Raw genomic sequence first — 15,945 nt, 5'->3', positions numbered from 1 at the left:
CCTGCACACCAAAGCACAGATTATAATCCCGCTTTTCTAACAGCATTACAGTCAGTTTAGCCCCAAAAGAAACCCAGCAGAGCCGAGCGGGGATGGAACCGGACTCAGTGCTCGAGTGAGAAAAAGTCCCAAATCACATTTTCATAAACAGGAGATAAACTCTTCAATATATCGCCATACATGACAAAGACAATCGGAAAAGCCTCCAACCAACAAATGTCCATTTCTTCGATGATGTGATTTTCAAATGGATTTCCTTGCAATCAGTTAATGGATTAAGTATTTCAGCTTCAGTCTGAGCTGCTTCATGTGGTGACCAATCTAACAGGAAAACAAAGCCAACATCTGATTCTGCAAATATTTTTTTAGAAACAATCAGGAGAATCAGAAGCTGTGAGAAAAACCCCAAGATGCAAACTTTCATTAAGCAGCAGGAAGTGAGAAACATGACAGTCTGACACACGGAGAACACAAAGTCAACATGACACAAAGCTGAAGAAATGCAGATTTTTGTCATAACAGAGAACGTCTAAATGTTTCCTTTACATCTGACCTGATGTTTAATCCACACACACACACACCCTCCTCTGACTGTTGCTTCCCATTGAGCCATTTGTTGGTAAAAGAGATTGTATTTACAGTGGAGGCTCATAAAGAGCAGCCTGAGAGGCAGATAATGGCTTTATGACCAGCAGAGGTGTTCTGTTGTCACCGCTGGGTGAGCCTCAATTAGTGACAACATATCAATGATGACCAAACACTTGGTGGTTCCTTCACTGACACACAGACACACAGATTTATCTGAAGATGCATTCAGGGGAAATCGGTCACAAGCCAGGATTAACCATTTATGATTTCCTTTAACTGGGACATTTCAGGGAATCCTCGCTGGGATTCACAGCAACAGAACTTCCTCCAGCTGGAACTATTTCTAGAAATCACACAGAGACTTTTCTCCAGCTCATTTAGTGAGAGTTTCCATAGAGGGGAGGAAACACTGCACAGAGCTGCATCGCAATTAAAGATGGGGGGGGGGGGCTTACTTGACTTAAAGAATTTAAAATAAGCTGCAATGCATGAAGCAGATTTTGAGAAGTGGGGGAATACAGACAAACCAGAAAGTAGAGCCTGAATAGAGCTGAATTAGAGCCCCACTGTAAGCTGTTAAAGCATATGGACTCACCCTGGACGAAGCTTTCCTCTTGTACTTCTTGGCGAAGTCAAACTTCTCCTTGATCTCGTCCAGGAGCTGCTCCAGGCGGGCCTTCTCCTCTTTCCCCGTGTAATCCTGGCCGAGGAGGATGTACGCCCTCCAGTTGGCCGAGTCGAAGCCCCAGTGGCAAGTCCTGTTCTCCTGCGCCTTGTGCTGTGCACCACGAACTTGTGCGTCGGGTACATGAGTCTGCAGTCCATGCACTGATGCACGCTGCGTTGGGGGGTCGTGTACAGCTCCGGTACGAACAAGCCCTTACACTTGCCGAAACACTCGTGGTAGATTTTGAAGCTCCTCTCGGTGAGCTCCAGCTCCAGCACGCCTCCGTTCAGCTCCTTCTTGCAGCGCGGCGGGTAGGCGCCTCCGAGATCAGGGCGTTGCAGAGCCGCTCCGCGTCCGTCTTGGTGATGAGGCCGCAGGACGGCGCGGAGAAGGGCAGGATCCCCATGACTTTGAGGATCTCCAGCTGGTCCGCCGTGCACCGGGAGCAGTAGATGTGCAGCTCGTCGCACACGGAGTTGATCTGCTGCAGGCTGAAGTCCCGCAGCACCGTGTTGAGAATCTGCGGCAGGCACAGGCGCTTCTCCCCCGCCGACCACGAAGCACGAGATGGTCTCGGCTTCCAGCACCGTCTCGCACCTCTCCGTGGATCGGTCCGACGGGATGAAGAGCGGGCCGGGCATCACCGGCGGCGGCAAATGCTGCAGCACCGGCTCGGGCTCCTTCCCGTCCTTCTTGAAGAGGAGCTCATGTTGCCACCGGGCAAGAGAAAGCCGCCGGGTCCGCCCAGAGAGCTCATAGAGCTGTGTTGAAACTGCTTCAGAGTTTGTTGCAGTCCCGGATGAGGCTGGAAGCTCTGCCGACTTACAGTCTCCATGTTTTTCCTGCAACTTTAGAAGCGTAAATCCTTCTTGGCGTCGACCGGGAATCACGAGTAGTATCTATCCGTTCCTGAACCTGGTAAATCCACGGCGTCCCTGAAGTAAACGAAAAGGCGAAGCGCTTCATCAAACATCCAGTAAGAAAAAGTCCCAGATTACAGTTTTATTCCGAGCCTACAGAGTGAAACACCGGGCCAGTCGCTCCCTGCAGGCGGGGCGCAGACTGTCCATATCCGGAGAAACCCCGGCTCTCCAAACTCCACACGAGAGAAAAGTTCCGTTTGTTGGATTCCAAAGAGAAGTGGGTGAAAATGAAACAAAAGCAGGAGTTGTGGGTCGATACAGCTCGATAAAAAAATCCTTATTTGCGGCTCTTTCCGCTGTCGAGGACTGCAGCAACCCGCTCCGTCTGCCCCCGCAGTTCACTCTGACTGTATGGAGATGAGAAGTCTGAGAGCCAGCCTCTCTCTCTCTCTCTCTCACTCTCTCTCTCTCTCTCTATCACCCCCCCCCCCCCCCCCCCCCCCCCTCTCTCTCTCTCTCTCTCTCTCTCTCTCTCGCTCTCTCTCTCTCTCTCTCTCTCTCGCCCCCTCCCTCTGTGTTTGTGTGTCTGGCTCAGTCATTGAATCCCAGCCAGGAATGTGAGTGACTCTGCAGGCAGGCTGGGCTCTTCCAGGAACAAGCCATCACCCCCTGCTGCCCTGCAGAGAGAGCGCAAGGAGAAGTGAAGGGAAAGGCTGCGTTCATGTCCCATGGGAAAAAAAGCAAACACAACTTTCCCTTGAAACTGTTTTCTCATTAATTCTGCAGCGATCAACAGAGACTAAGTGTAACAGTTCTTTATTTTCAAACTGCTTTGTTCTCCCACTTCATTAGAATTTAAAGGTTAGTCTTGAACTTTTGAATGTCACTCTTTCTTTGGTGTTATTTGAAAGATCAAGATGTGAACAGAGCATAAATTATAAAAACATAAATAAAGGCCACTGTCAGTGATTCCCCCCCCCCCCATTCATTCACCCAAAACTTTTACGTCAGAATCAGAGAGAGACTGATTAATCAACTTTGAGGAATGTGCTTTGGTCTTATATGACACAACGGATATGGGAAAAATGAAACTAAATAAACATAAAATAACAAGAAACATATCTATGTTGCAGAGAATAAATTAATATAGAATAAAACTGGATCAAAAATACAACAAATTTCTGTTTTCTGTGCAGGATAGTGCATCATAGTGAACAGAGATTGCACAGATTTCTGTAGGAGGCATGTCAGATAAACCTCCAGTGTGTGAAGAAACATCCAGATGATGAAATATAATTAATGCATACCATCTTTAACCCTAAATACACATTATTATTACTTATTAAAGCAACACAAATACACTTTTGTATTATATATATATATATATATATATATATAATAAAAAAAATATATATATTATATATACTTTTTATTTTTAAAGATTTATTTTTTGGGGGCTTTTTGTGCCTTTAATGCAGAGACAGGACAGTGGACAGAGCCGGAAACCAGGGAGAGAGAGCGGGGAATGACATGCGGAGGGAGGCCACGGGTGGAGGTGAGCCCGGGCCTCCCGCTCGAGACGACAGCCTTAAGACATGGGACCATTGCGCCACCAGCGCGCCCCCATATTATATGTATTTATTCATTGTTGTTTCACTGAAGTCAATCCTGTTTCAAAATGTAATAGCTGTGTTCTTAATGGCATGAGCTTTTTCTTCTTTTCGGGACCTTTTTGGGAGGGCTGTTTCTAAACGGCGTGACCGCGGGCCCTGTGATTGGACCGCTAGATAGCATTGTATTACCTGTATTTACAACATTTCTGGTATCGGACCTGGGCGTGCAGCCCGGGTTCCCCAATGTCTCTCCCTCCCTGCTTTCAGATTATATCCACTGTCCACACCTTCATTGGAGAGGAAAGCTGAAGAGAGACGGGGAACGTTGGGAGGAGAGAGTGGGGGCAAAGATGCAGCAAAGGGCAGAGGTCGGATTCGAACCCACGGTCGCTACAACGAGGATTACAGCCTCTGTACACAAGGTGATCAGAAACTTTTTATGAATCCCCGAGGAAACATTCTGTGATCATTCAACATCAATACTTTTTGCACATTTATGTCCTCACCAATGTTTCTGTATCTTTATTGCATAATGAGTCTTTGAATGTTACTTTATACATTTCGTTCCCCCTTATAGAACTTTAATGTTTATTCTTTTAGTTTGAGGGTTTTAAAAAAAGGTTTAAAAAGTCAACAGTGATGTTTTTCCGGCTCCATATCCTTCCAGTTATTCGCTGATCTGATGCACTCCCTCTTTTGTGTCACCTGAGCGCAACAGATTCCAAAAGTTCCTATTTCCCATCTTTCCCACAGGCCCTGAACGCTGCAGGAGGATAGAGAGAGTTTCTGTGAATCATTTGGCTGCAGAGAGGATGGGAGGTGTTCTGTGAGACGAGACAAATTTAGCTTTGGAAGGGGAAACGCAAACTGCTCGACTGGCTGCGGTTTATTTATTTTCCTTCTGAATGTGATAAAAAAAAAAAAAAAAAAAAAAAATAGTTTGGCACGGAGCGGCGAGTAAACAAGTTTTATGTGTTGGGAGACCTTGAGAGACAATCCTGCTAATGAATGATGAGAGGACTTTTTTTCTGTTTGTTTTTGTCCACAGATAAGATGGAGGAGACAGTGAACACAATCAGTTTTCATTCAGGAGATTATTTCTCTTTACTCTCAGAGAAAGTTTAACAACATTTAGCAACATTTTCTACAATTTATTTGGATTTTTACTCAATTTTCTAACAGAAATGATCAGTTACAAAGGTTCATACAGTCCCATGGTTTCTACTTGTTTTAATAAAATGATGCTTTATTTCATGTGTTGTGCAAACTGATGAATGAGGCTGTTTGAGGATCATCATGTCAATGTTAACGTTAAATTATTAAGTTGACTGAAAATGAAAGTTTAACCTTGAAGGTTAAACACTTTATTCCACATGAATCTCTCTTAAACTCGTTATATGAAGTTAAAAACTGAAGGAGGGGTGATTAATTAATAAAGGATTAACTGAATGATCTAACCTCAGGAGGTCATCTGATGCAGCAGTTTGCTGCTCCTGTGGCGCCTCCTAGCCAAACTCTGCTGTAACTGCGGCGTGATGGAAGCCAGAGGGGCAAAACCTGCACAAGCCTCCACTGAGGGAGAAGTGTTATGAGTGCATGAATATGTAGGAATATATAGAATCAGAAACAACGGGGATGAAGGCTTCATGCTTCCCAACCTCTCGTCCGGGGCCCCCTAGGGTGGGCGCCATGGGGGGGGGTTAGTCAGATACAGACGGGGGGGGGTTAGTCAGATACAGACGGGGGGTGGCAAGGAAAAAGGTTGGGAGTTATAAAACTAAAAGAAGAAGAATGCAAAAGTCAAGAGCAATTTGCATAAACTCAGGTGACACTAATGACATTAGGAACACGACATTAGCGTTAGGCATTAGGCAGCATGAACAAACTGAAACATCGCTTTTATTCGAGCGGCATGAAGGAGTGTTCACAGACTGACCTCAGGAAGTGGCTTTCTTCATTGCTGAAACATATTGCCTAATAACAGATTTATTTAAAGGAGTAAGGTGTAAGGTCTTTTATGATTTCTTGAACCCTCGGTTGGATGACTACAGCCTCTGTACAGGGGGCGTGACCTAACTGATGGCCATCGGACCCAACTCCAACTCCGTTCTCATTCTTCAAGTAGCTAATTGGACTGTAAAGAAAGACAGGAAGTGGTTGTCCTTTACGCTGGCTACACTGTAAGACCCAACAATCCAAGATGGTTTCTGAGACTGGCCGTATATCGATGAAGGACAAAGGATGCTTCAGATCTTTTATTATATCAAAATCACCCAATGGTGCATCCTGGTGTGGTCTCTGATGTTGGGCTGGACTCCATCACGGTCAGCTGCTGGACCGAGACTGAGGAGGAGGAGAACCCCCCCGCTGGGTTCAGCAGTGAGCCCTGATCTGTGTTAGCAGCAGGCTGGATGTGGGCCTAACAGTACCACTCTGTACTGTATGGCTGTCTGTGTGTACACTAAGTGGTAATGGATACAAGTGACATACAAAGCCTGTGCTGCCTTCAGGCGTCTCATCCAATCAAGGCCAAAGCTGAGAGACGGTACGGAGTGAATGCCAAGACTCGTTTAAAGGATGCAGACTGATGCCAGCATGCAGTACTTAACCTCCTCTTCTTCTTCTTTTCTTCCACATGAACTCATCATGTTCTTACGTACTTGTATATCTCTTCCTCTCTTTGCAGATTTATTCTTCTGCTCACAGTGAACATGAAGGGACGACCATAACTCAAAGTGTTCTCCAGCTTTGACTCAGTTAAGTGGACCTTGTGGACCTTAATAGAAATGCAGTTGCTAAAACAAACTCGTTTGGACTACTCTCCTGTGTTGTTGCAACATAGAAAGATTTGACATCCTGGATTTAGTAGCTGATGCAAAGGACAAATGTGCTTCTTTTAAATTTTACGTCTCGTTTGGGAGAAATAAAACTCCTGCAGTCGTCGTTCTCTCTTCCTCTTGTTTGCAGCTTTGAAATCTCTCGAACTGTAATAACTCTGCCCAATAGTTTAATGCAGACTGAATTAAATGATGATCAGTCAGTCTGATTTACCTGCCTACCTGTGTTTCTCTCTGCCGTGCATTCATTACACAGTTTAAGTCTTCAACAAGCAGGAGCTAGCTAGCTAGCTAATCTCACGATAAACAGGACACCCCATGCACAGCCCAACCAACCTGATCAGGTGCCAGTTGGTTGTAGGATCATACAATTAAAAAATAAAATAAAACAGCCTGTAGCTTCCTCATGGTCGCTGGGTGGTTAATTCCTTTCTAGCTAGTCCGTCAGAAAGTGGCGAGAAAAGAAGTCAGATACGATGAGCGATCACAGCCAAGCGCTAAAATCATCACTCCAACGTTCTTTTAAAGTTTCTGATGGGAAAGTTACATTTTCCTGCTCAGTCTCATTGGGTCTTCATGTCGACCAGAGCAGGAGCATGTGCTGAACAAAAGACTTTAAGAAGGTTATGCTGGACTATTCAGGGGGTAGGCCTGTGCCGTGCGAGATTGAAGACCATCTTCTCATTTCTCTCGAGGACAGGGAACGCTGAACTGTTCATAAAGTTTTTTTAAAGATTTATTTTTTGTGCCTTTAATGGAGAGATAGGACAGTGGACAGAGTTGGAAATCAGGAGAGAGGGGAGGAATGACATGCGGGAAAGGAGCCACAGGCTGGATTTGAACCTGGGCTGCACGCTTTGAAGACTACAACCTCCATACATGGGGTGTGCGCACTAACCACTGCGCCACCAGTGCCCCTGTTCATAAAGTTTTTTAAACCAAATGAGGTCCTGACCGATGTCCAAAGCTTTAACAAAATGGCTACGAGCAGCAGAACTTATAAATGGGGTTTGCATATTGAAGAACGTGGACCATAGAAGTAATGAAGCCGAGCTTGTGGAATACCCAGGGTATGTTTTTGTAACTCTGGAACATCTCAAAGCCTTCAGCCTAAAAAACTATTTTGTCCAAGTGGCTAAATTACACGAGGAACACCTGAACACGTTCCTGTTTATGTTCTCGTCTCTCCTTGGAGGGGTCGCCTGGTGATATAACACTTTTTTTTTTTGGTATTTCTTTAACTCAAACAGAACTTCTGCTACCTCACTTTTACTCTCCTCGCTGTCTCCGGCGTCGCCATGGCAACGCAGAACAACACGGCGTCACGTGGGGACGGATGACATAACGCTTCTTTCCAGGCGCCGGGTTGCTTTTTCCCAGAGTAGCACCGTGTACCGCAAGCCTGGCCCACTGCTCTGCTTTTGTGTTCCTTCCCCTCTGCGGTCAAGGTAAAAAAAAAAAAAAAAAAGAAGAGGATGGTTCATGGTCAGCAGTTCAGGGGTCCTTCTGGAATATTCATCTTATGTGGCACCGTGTCCAGAAAAATGCTCTCACCTTATTTCAAAGTGGCAGGCTTTCTTCTAATGCTGTTTTCCATTCTTCGGAATAACACTCTCTCTCCTTTCCTTCCCTTCAGTCCAGCTTTCCCTTGTTTTTTTTCTCTCTGTTGCATAATTGCAGCCGCTCTCCGTTGGTCCCTCTCTTATGGCCAAAAGCTCAGAAGGCTCAGAAAGTCCCCACCATTACTATGACTTCAACTTTCCACTGAATGTGTGTCCTAGCAGAGGGAACATCATCATAACAGTTAGCATTCTCCTGTGATGTAACCTTCTTCACAGAGCTGAAGCCACGCTGTATCGTGTGCATTAAAGGAAGAACGTGCAAAACTTAACACATAAGTCATAATAAATCATAAATCCAGTCTATCCTGTGTAAATGTGTCTCTGAGTCATGACTGTCTACAATGAGTGTGAAGCTTGAGTCCCGCTGGCTGTGTTGTTGTTAGAGCTGTGTTTACATGGATGGGGACGGCCGGCTCCTCCCCTTGTGTGTAAAAGCTGTTTTAGTCAAGAACTACAGAGAAGAAGAACATACTCACTGATTATTTGGATGTTAGTAAGAGTTTTTAGATCACACTCATTCTGTATCAGTTTACATGAAATGTGAAGCTACGAGCTAACTAAAGAGCGCTAACATTAGTTAAAAAAATAAACACTTTTCACTCACAAACACACACACACACACACACACACACACACACACACGCACGCACACAGACACACACACACACACACACACACGCACACACACACACACACGCACCCACACAGACACACAAACACACACTTGTATACAAGTTTCTAGCTGTGGCTAATTTGCGCTCCTCGTCCCTGCTCGGCTTTCAGGGTTAAACAGAAAGATTAGACTTAAAAGGAATACAAAAAAAATAGAAACTATCCAAACAAAGACGTTGTAAATAAATATAATAAAAAGACTAAAATATGAACAAACAGTAAAATAACTTACTAGTGTCTGTCTACACGAGTCTCGTGTTTACTGGTGTTTTTATGTTCTCCATATATAGAAATATGATATAATGTAACGTAACATAATATCATTTTTCATTATATAATAACATAATTTAGTATAATATAAAATAATATAACATATCAATGTTGGTACGCGCATGCGCGGGGGGATGTCCCATAAAGAAAGTGACGTAGTTACTCAGGAACAAGGAAGTCCCTCTTACCAGAAACAGCGCGAAGTTTCGAAGCTGCTCCCCGAAGTGACTTTACTAAATGGCTGAAAAACCTGTAAAGTCTAAACTGAAGCGAAAGAAATCCTCAGTGGAAGGTCTTCAGCCGGACTTTTGTCCAAGAGGAACACAGAGGAAGAGTCCTCTGGTCCCCGGTGACAGGACAGCGGAGCCCGGGAGGTGGGTGTTCTGAGACGGGGAGGGCGCTGGAGTTTACCCGGAGAACGAACCCCCTTTACATTTATAACAATTTAATGTTTTCCTGATTACCAGCTGAAGCTCATAATAAGAGCAGCGTAACTTAATGTCTGTAATGAACAAGTGGATCTTTCTAGATGATTCGGCTTGTTGTTAATCTATTAAAACAGCTGAAATACTGAAGCCTACTTTGTTCATTCTGGTTTCTGTCGAGGCTGCCAACAAGAAAATTAGAAACGTGAAAATTTAAATAATTCAAAAGCAGGTTTGTGTATCTGTTCCACCCCGAATGAAAGTTAAACATTTCATATCAAATTATTTATGTACATTATGCATAAAATACGGTGGCCCTGAAGGACAACTGCACGAAATGCTTTGTGAAATTTCACCAAACGCCTGAAACATTTCACTGTAATGTATAAGTATGTAATGTACAAGTATTTCACATGAACATAAACTGAAATGTAAAAACATTTCATTAAACATAATTGGGTTAGAATCCCCCCCCCCCACTCTCTCCTCACATGTCTTGTCTCTCGTAAGCTGTCCTATCCATTAAAGGCTGAAAGGCCCAAAAAATAACTTAAAAGGAAAAAATAAACAGTAGCAAGAGAGAGCAGGGAAGGAGCCACATGTTGGACTCTAAACCAGCCCGCCTGCTGAGAGGACATCCTCCACACATGGGGCCAAGCACTAACCGCTATAGGCTGCCGGCACCTTGTACGTTTTGGAGTCGCTAATTAGTCTAACGAGCATTTCTTTGGACTGTGGGAGGAAGCTGCACGGGGAGGCTCCTGTCAGACAGGGATTCAAACCAGGAACCTCCACACTGTGCAGCGCTAACCACCACTGTTCCATCCTGCAGCCCCAACCTCAGTAGTATGATTTAATTATAGTCTCTCCTGCACAACCAATAAGAACAGAGCCTAAGCTAAAAAGGGTCAAACTTACTGCACTGCGGATGCATTATGTTTCAGAGAAGTCCATATAAACTCGTAACTTTCTGTGAGGCTAAATCTGGAGCTGAGAAACAAACTCTTCAAGAATTTCCTCCTGGAGATGGTGCATTGGGAGCATGCTGGTAGATGATATGTATGGCTAAAACTCAGGAGAGAATCTGTACATTACACCCAATCCACCAAATACCACAGAGTCTTCATTACAGGAGAGTACAGGGATGAAGATGTCAGAGAGTCATTATGCAGATATCACATGTTCACAGCTGATTTATCCTGTTGTTGTTTCTGACAACATTTGACTTTTTTAATGCATGCAGCTTGCTCGGAGCTCTCCATGTTTCTCTCTCTTTCTCTCTGCCTTTGTAATTGACACAGAAGCACGCTGAGCCCCACATCAAAGAGGCGTTTCATAAATAATTTGATTGACAGATTAAAAATGCATACAAAATAATTTAAGAAGAAAAAAAGAGAGAGAGGGGAAAAGTGAAATCTCTGCCCTGCTGTGTGTCAGAGGATTCAATCTAGATTGAATTTCTCGTGATGAACTTGTCAAAAAACAAGTGTTAAAATGCAACAGATTTCTAACGAGATGTCGAGTTCAGACACACGCAGGGTGAGTTACGACGAGGTTTGATCAGAGCGGGGAAACAAACTGAACGGGGGGGGGGGGGGGGGTTCTAAAACAGATGGTACGCAGGTTTCTCTGAATTCATTTAAAACAAAGACGTCAAAAGCTGTTTGACCTCCTTTATTTGATACGCAGAAAACTGTTCACCACACCTGAAACTCGCCTCTTGAAAGATCACATTTGATTGTCCAATCGATCGTGAAATAAGATGAAATCCTGCAGAATATCTTCAGGGACGTCTTTTCAAACAGAATTTTTTTTCTGTAAAAACAGGCTTTTTAGAATGGGTGTGTATGTGACTTCCTGTGCTTCTGCAACCAGCCTCTAGTAGACACTCAAGGAACTGCAGGATTTTACACTTCAGCATCGGCTTCATTTTTAAACACTGGAGGTTGCTGCTTTGTCCTGAGCATGAGTGTCGAGTTAGGGGCTTCCTGACCAACCACACAGTCGTCACAATAAACCAAAAACTTCCAAACTGTCTATAACGATCCGTCCAGTAAAACCCGGACTCTCTACTGTTTGAGTTAAATAATCGAGATCACCCTGACAGTGTCTCTCTGGTCCACAGGTCTGTGGTTCCTGCAGCAGCTTGGTGAACAAAGAGCAGCTTCCTGCTGTGGAGGCTCTGTGGGCGTTAACGCTGAAGTCTACTCAGCTCTACCTGCAGGACCAGAACTGGGACCTCATCCCTGATCTTCCAGAACCATCCACAGCTGTATGTGTGACCAGATGTTTAAACGTGTACCTAATGTGTGTCTGTAGACATTCTTCAGTCTGAAGCCCCTTTCTCTCACACACTCAGGAGAACGCCCTGATATTGTTTTGGAGGGGTGCGAGGGGAATGATTACCCACTACATCATGATTTAATGGCAATTTAATCAGTTTCCCCTCGACCGCTGATCCAACCCCAGCTCTCGCACGCCTTCAGGCTTTGCTTTGTGTTCTTCCAAGCTTTGAAATCGGCTACATATAAAAAGTCAGAAAACTGGAGTTCCCAACATGGCCGTTTTGGACGCCCCTCGGTTTGTCAGATATGAGAGCAGTTATCAGGTCAACAGGTGTTGCAGCGATGGAAGCGGCAAGAGAAGTGGTTCAGATAGAAGTGATTGTACCCGACCTAAAAAGCCTCTGCATGTTTCTAATAAGCTCCACGAGCAGAAACGTGCTCAAACTAGGATCAATATTGGAGATGCTTTTGAAAAATGGAGAGAGGTTAGAACACAGAAAGGTTTACAGACCCATGCAGAGCTGGATAAACACTGAAGCTTCAGTGTCCACCACATGGTGACCTGCGTGAGCATGGACTCTAGAGAGGGGGGGGGGGGGGGGGGGGTGGGGGGGGGAGACAGCATGTTTAGATATTTGTCTGTTTTCACTTCTGTTGTCGTTGAGTCCCTCGCCGTAGGACGCCATGTTACTGGATGTTCTGAATGAGGGGTTTGTTCCTGAAGGGATGTGACATCAGGGCGTACTCTCTATTGTGGACATGTTCTTATATATTGGTTTTATAAATTCTGTAGTTTGAAGCTCAGACAAAATTGAGGAATGAACCATCAGCTGTTTTCACACAAGCACTCCTGAAAATGTTTAGAACATTTCAGGACCGACTGCCCCTCAAAACTCGCTGAGTGTTTATTCACACGTCGTCTCACAGTGGGATGTTTCCTCTCTGTTTAAAAAGTTGAAAACAGCTTGTTTTGTTTGTGTCGCCTCAGAGACCCTCAGCTCTAGAGGAGGATGATCAGCGCTGGTGTGACCTCAACGAGGAGGTCGCTCCCTTCCCTGAACCGTCTCTGAGGACTTCATCTAGTCCAGGTCCTCTCAGGCTCACCCCCTCCCAGCAGGACCTCCCAGTACAGACTCTACCTGAGCCGTCCTCCCACAGCAGGAAAAGTCTCGACGTCAGAACATCTGTTCAAACGTCCACTAAGAGAACCTCCAGTGTAGGAGGAGAAGAGGAGAGGAAAGCAGGAGAGCGAGGAAGACAAAGACCACTGATACCTGACAGCCCAGTGGAGGAGGAGGAGGGTGAATATGAAGAAGAGCTGATGGAGGTTAAAGAAGCGGGGGAGGAGGGAGGTGTCAGAGGAGGAGGGCGTCTGCAGAGCTGCCCCATGTGTCTGCTGGCATTCCCTGCTGGGTGAGAGCTCCATCACTTTCTGTTTCTTCTTTTTTTTAAAACCACACCAGCTTTCTCCTTCATCTCTGTGATTTTTTTTGTCCTAATTTCTCATTTTCAGAGAAGCATGTTGGCGTTTCAGTCCCACTCACTGGCTCATTGTGCAGCTGCAGCTTTCATTTCCAGATATGTCCTCTCGTTCTCTGCACCCACTGTGGAGCAGTTTGGAACAAAACACTTAGAATGTTTCAAACATTTTATGGTGTAGTAAAAGAAAGCACATCGGATTGATCATTCATCAGATACGTTGAGCTCAATCAGATCCTTTGTCTTAAAGTCCAAATGAAACTAAACTTTGAGAGTACCAGATGTGTGTACGGTCCGTCTCTGCTCCTCCACAGCAGCAGAGCTGATAAGTTTTTATTTTATTCAGTGTGTGTGCTTCCTCTGGCTCCACTGCGCCTCAGCTCCGTCAGTCCTCTGCAGCAGATACACAAGACTTCTATTTCTGCAGGGATAGAACCAATCACAAGAAAGAAGGCGGGAAATAACATTGGGATGAATTCAATTGGTTAAAACATTAGTAAACGCACCTGAGTGCAGGATGAGTCATGAGACATTCAGAACATTTTACTGTTAAAGAAAAATACAGTTCTTAAGATGTTAACATGCTCGGAGAATGAAGATAATGTCAGATATATTTAACGCTGGATTAGAACCGGGAAAATGTTTTTAATTTCAACTCTAACAGCCCTCACAAGGGTTATTTTAGTGGCAAAATGTTTTATTCAGCAGTTTTTGTTTGTTTTTATTAGGGCAGCCATCGTTACTACTCCTATCTCGTTTGAGCTGTGTGTGTGGAAGAGCAGAGAAAAATACTGGGACTGTTTTTTAAAATTGTGCTCCTGCTGTGTGCTGGTGTGTCTTTACGGTATCAAAGTTTAAATGTCTTTACAGCCTTATATGTTGTCACCTTCCTTTAAGTGTGTGTGTGTGTGTGTGTGTGTGTGTGTGTGTGTGTGTGTGTGTGTGTGTGTGTGTGTGTGTGTGTGTGTGTGTGTGTGTGTGTGTGTGTGTGTGTGTGTGTGTGTGTGTGTGTGTGTGTGTGTCCGTCTCTCTCCTTGTTCCTGTCTCTACAGGTTCACACAGATGGACTGTGACGGCCACCTGGCCCAGTGTCTGTCTGAGGTGAACGTGGACGTCACCTGGTGAGGGGGTAGGACTCTGGCTGCTGTCCAGGAGCTACAAGCTGCACAGATACCCCGCATCACCCCCCCTACAGGCTGGTATCATATAGAGAAGGACACACCCAGACTCTCTACATCAATGCATCCTGCACACACGTGGTTATAATCATGTTATATTTATTTAAAACAAGCGAACATTTAAAGCTCTGCACTTTGTGACATTCAAACATATTCAGTGAATCAGGATGTAGTTAACGCTCCACAAACATTTCAGTTGTTTCAGCAGCTGACACCTAGTGTTTAAAATGGGTACTGCAGTCTAAATTCTAAACATTGTAGACCCCCCCTCCTCTCTAGAGTCCATGCTCACTCAGGTCACCATGTGGTGGACACTGAAGCTTCAGTGTTTAGCCAGCTCTGCATGGGTCTGTAAACCTTTCTGTGTTCTCACCTCTCTCCATTTTTCAAAAGCATCTCCAATATTGATCCTAGTTTGAGCACGTTTCTGCTCGTGGAGCTTATTAGAAACATGCAGAGGCTTTTTAGGTCGGGTACAATCACTTCTATCTGAACCACTTCTCTTACCCGCTTCCATCGCTGCAACACCTGTTGGTTTGACCTGATAACTGCTCTCATACCGCATGTCTCAAGACGTAGGGTTTAGTGCAAACTTTATAAAATATCTGACAGAGCTGCTGACCCTGGTCTGACTCCCCTCAGAGGACCCTGCTGTCAGATCTTAATTTACCCTCTTTAGCCCCATATGCAGCTCCACTTCATTGTGTCTACTTGTCCTCTGATGGTTCTGGTTCCAGCTGGGCAAGAGGATCTCCAAAATATTTTCCGACAATCCCTCCACGTTAAAAACCAGGCCACAGCCTCCTCGCTGAGCTGCTTTCAGAGAGTGGGTGCATGTAATTGGACAGCTGCACAGAAATAAAGACTGACTCATCCTCTGCCTAAAAAACTGCAACTGTTGTTATCATTTATTAAAGTGTGTGGTTGAAATAAATTATTCTGAGATAAAATGAGTCAGTGAAGTTCTTCTAGTTCACGTGGTCAGTTAGTGTCTCTGAAAAGCGAATTAATTCACTAAATCAGAGCTCAGTTTGAAGCTTTCAGATTCCTCCCTCAAGGTCTTTCTCTTTTGTGACTGTTGCTCGACTTAACAGCTGAACCAAAAACCAGCATAAGGAAGTTAGACCAATCAATACTATCACAATAATAAGGAGAAATCAAGTTTGACCTGAAGATGTTATCATCTCTTAAAGCGTGACTGAAACAAAGGAAACATAACTAAATTGTGCTCTAAAGTACACCTGGCCAGGTCCGCTCAGGTGCAGCTGTTTGTCTTCCTGCAGGTCGAACAAAGCAGCAACCTCCTGAGCTGAAAAATGAAGCCGATGCTGAAGTGTAACATCCTGCAGTTCCTCGAGTGTCCACTAGATGCTGGCTGCAGAAGCACAGGAAGTCACATACACACCCATTCTAAAAAGCCTGTTTTTACAGCAGAGATTAACATGT

The 15,945-nt window shown here is 44.7% G+C and overlaps 2 protein-coding genes across 2 annotated transcripts in view; one reads left to right on the top strand and one right to left on the bottom strand.

Annotated features, from left to right (window-relative positions):
- skia (v-ski avian sarcoma viral oncogene homolog a) overlaps positions 1-2,524 on the bottom strand; it is a 74,646-nt gene extending 72,122 nt beyond the window's left edge. Inside the window, 5 exon segments of the mRNA XM_020630362.3 lie at positions 1,184-1,368; positions 1,371-1,580; positions 1,583-1,802; positions 1,804-1,980; positions 1,983-2,524. Coding sequence (XP_020486018.2) covers positions 1,184-1,368; positions 1,371-1,580; positions 1,583-1,802; positions 1,804-1,980; positions 1,983-2,090 — 900 coding nt within the window. The 5' untranslated portion in view covers positions 2,091-2,524.
- An 8,548-nt stretch (positions 2,525-11,072) lies between these two features.
- On the top strand, positions 11,073-15,585 carry si:ch73-70k4.1 (FA core complex associated protein 20). Its single transcript, XM_065961185.1, has 4 exons — positions 11,073-11,096; positions 11,683-11,829; positions 12,831-13,255; positions 14,374-15,585. The coding sequence occupies exons 1-4, from the start codon at positions 11,073-11,075 to the stop codon at positions 14,444-14,446; spliced, it is 669 nt and encodes a 222-aa protein (XP_065817257.1). The 3' UTR covers positions 14,447-15,585.
- The last annotated feature ends 360 nt before the right edge of the window (positions 15,586-15,945 follow it).

Source organism: Labrus bergylta, chromosome 12, assembly GCF_963930695.1.
Source record: "Labrus bergylta chromosome 12, fLabBer1.1, whole genome shotgun sequence".
Taxonomy (NCBI): domain Eukaryota; kingdom Metazoa; phylum Chordata; class Actinopteri; order Labriformes; family Labridae; genus Labrus; species Labrus bergylta.
This window is presented reverse-complemented; position numbering and strand designations above follow the sequence as displayed.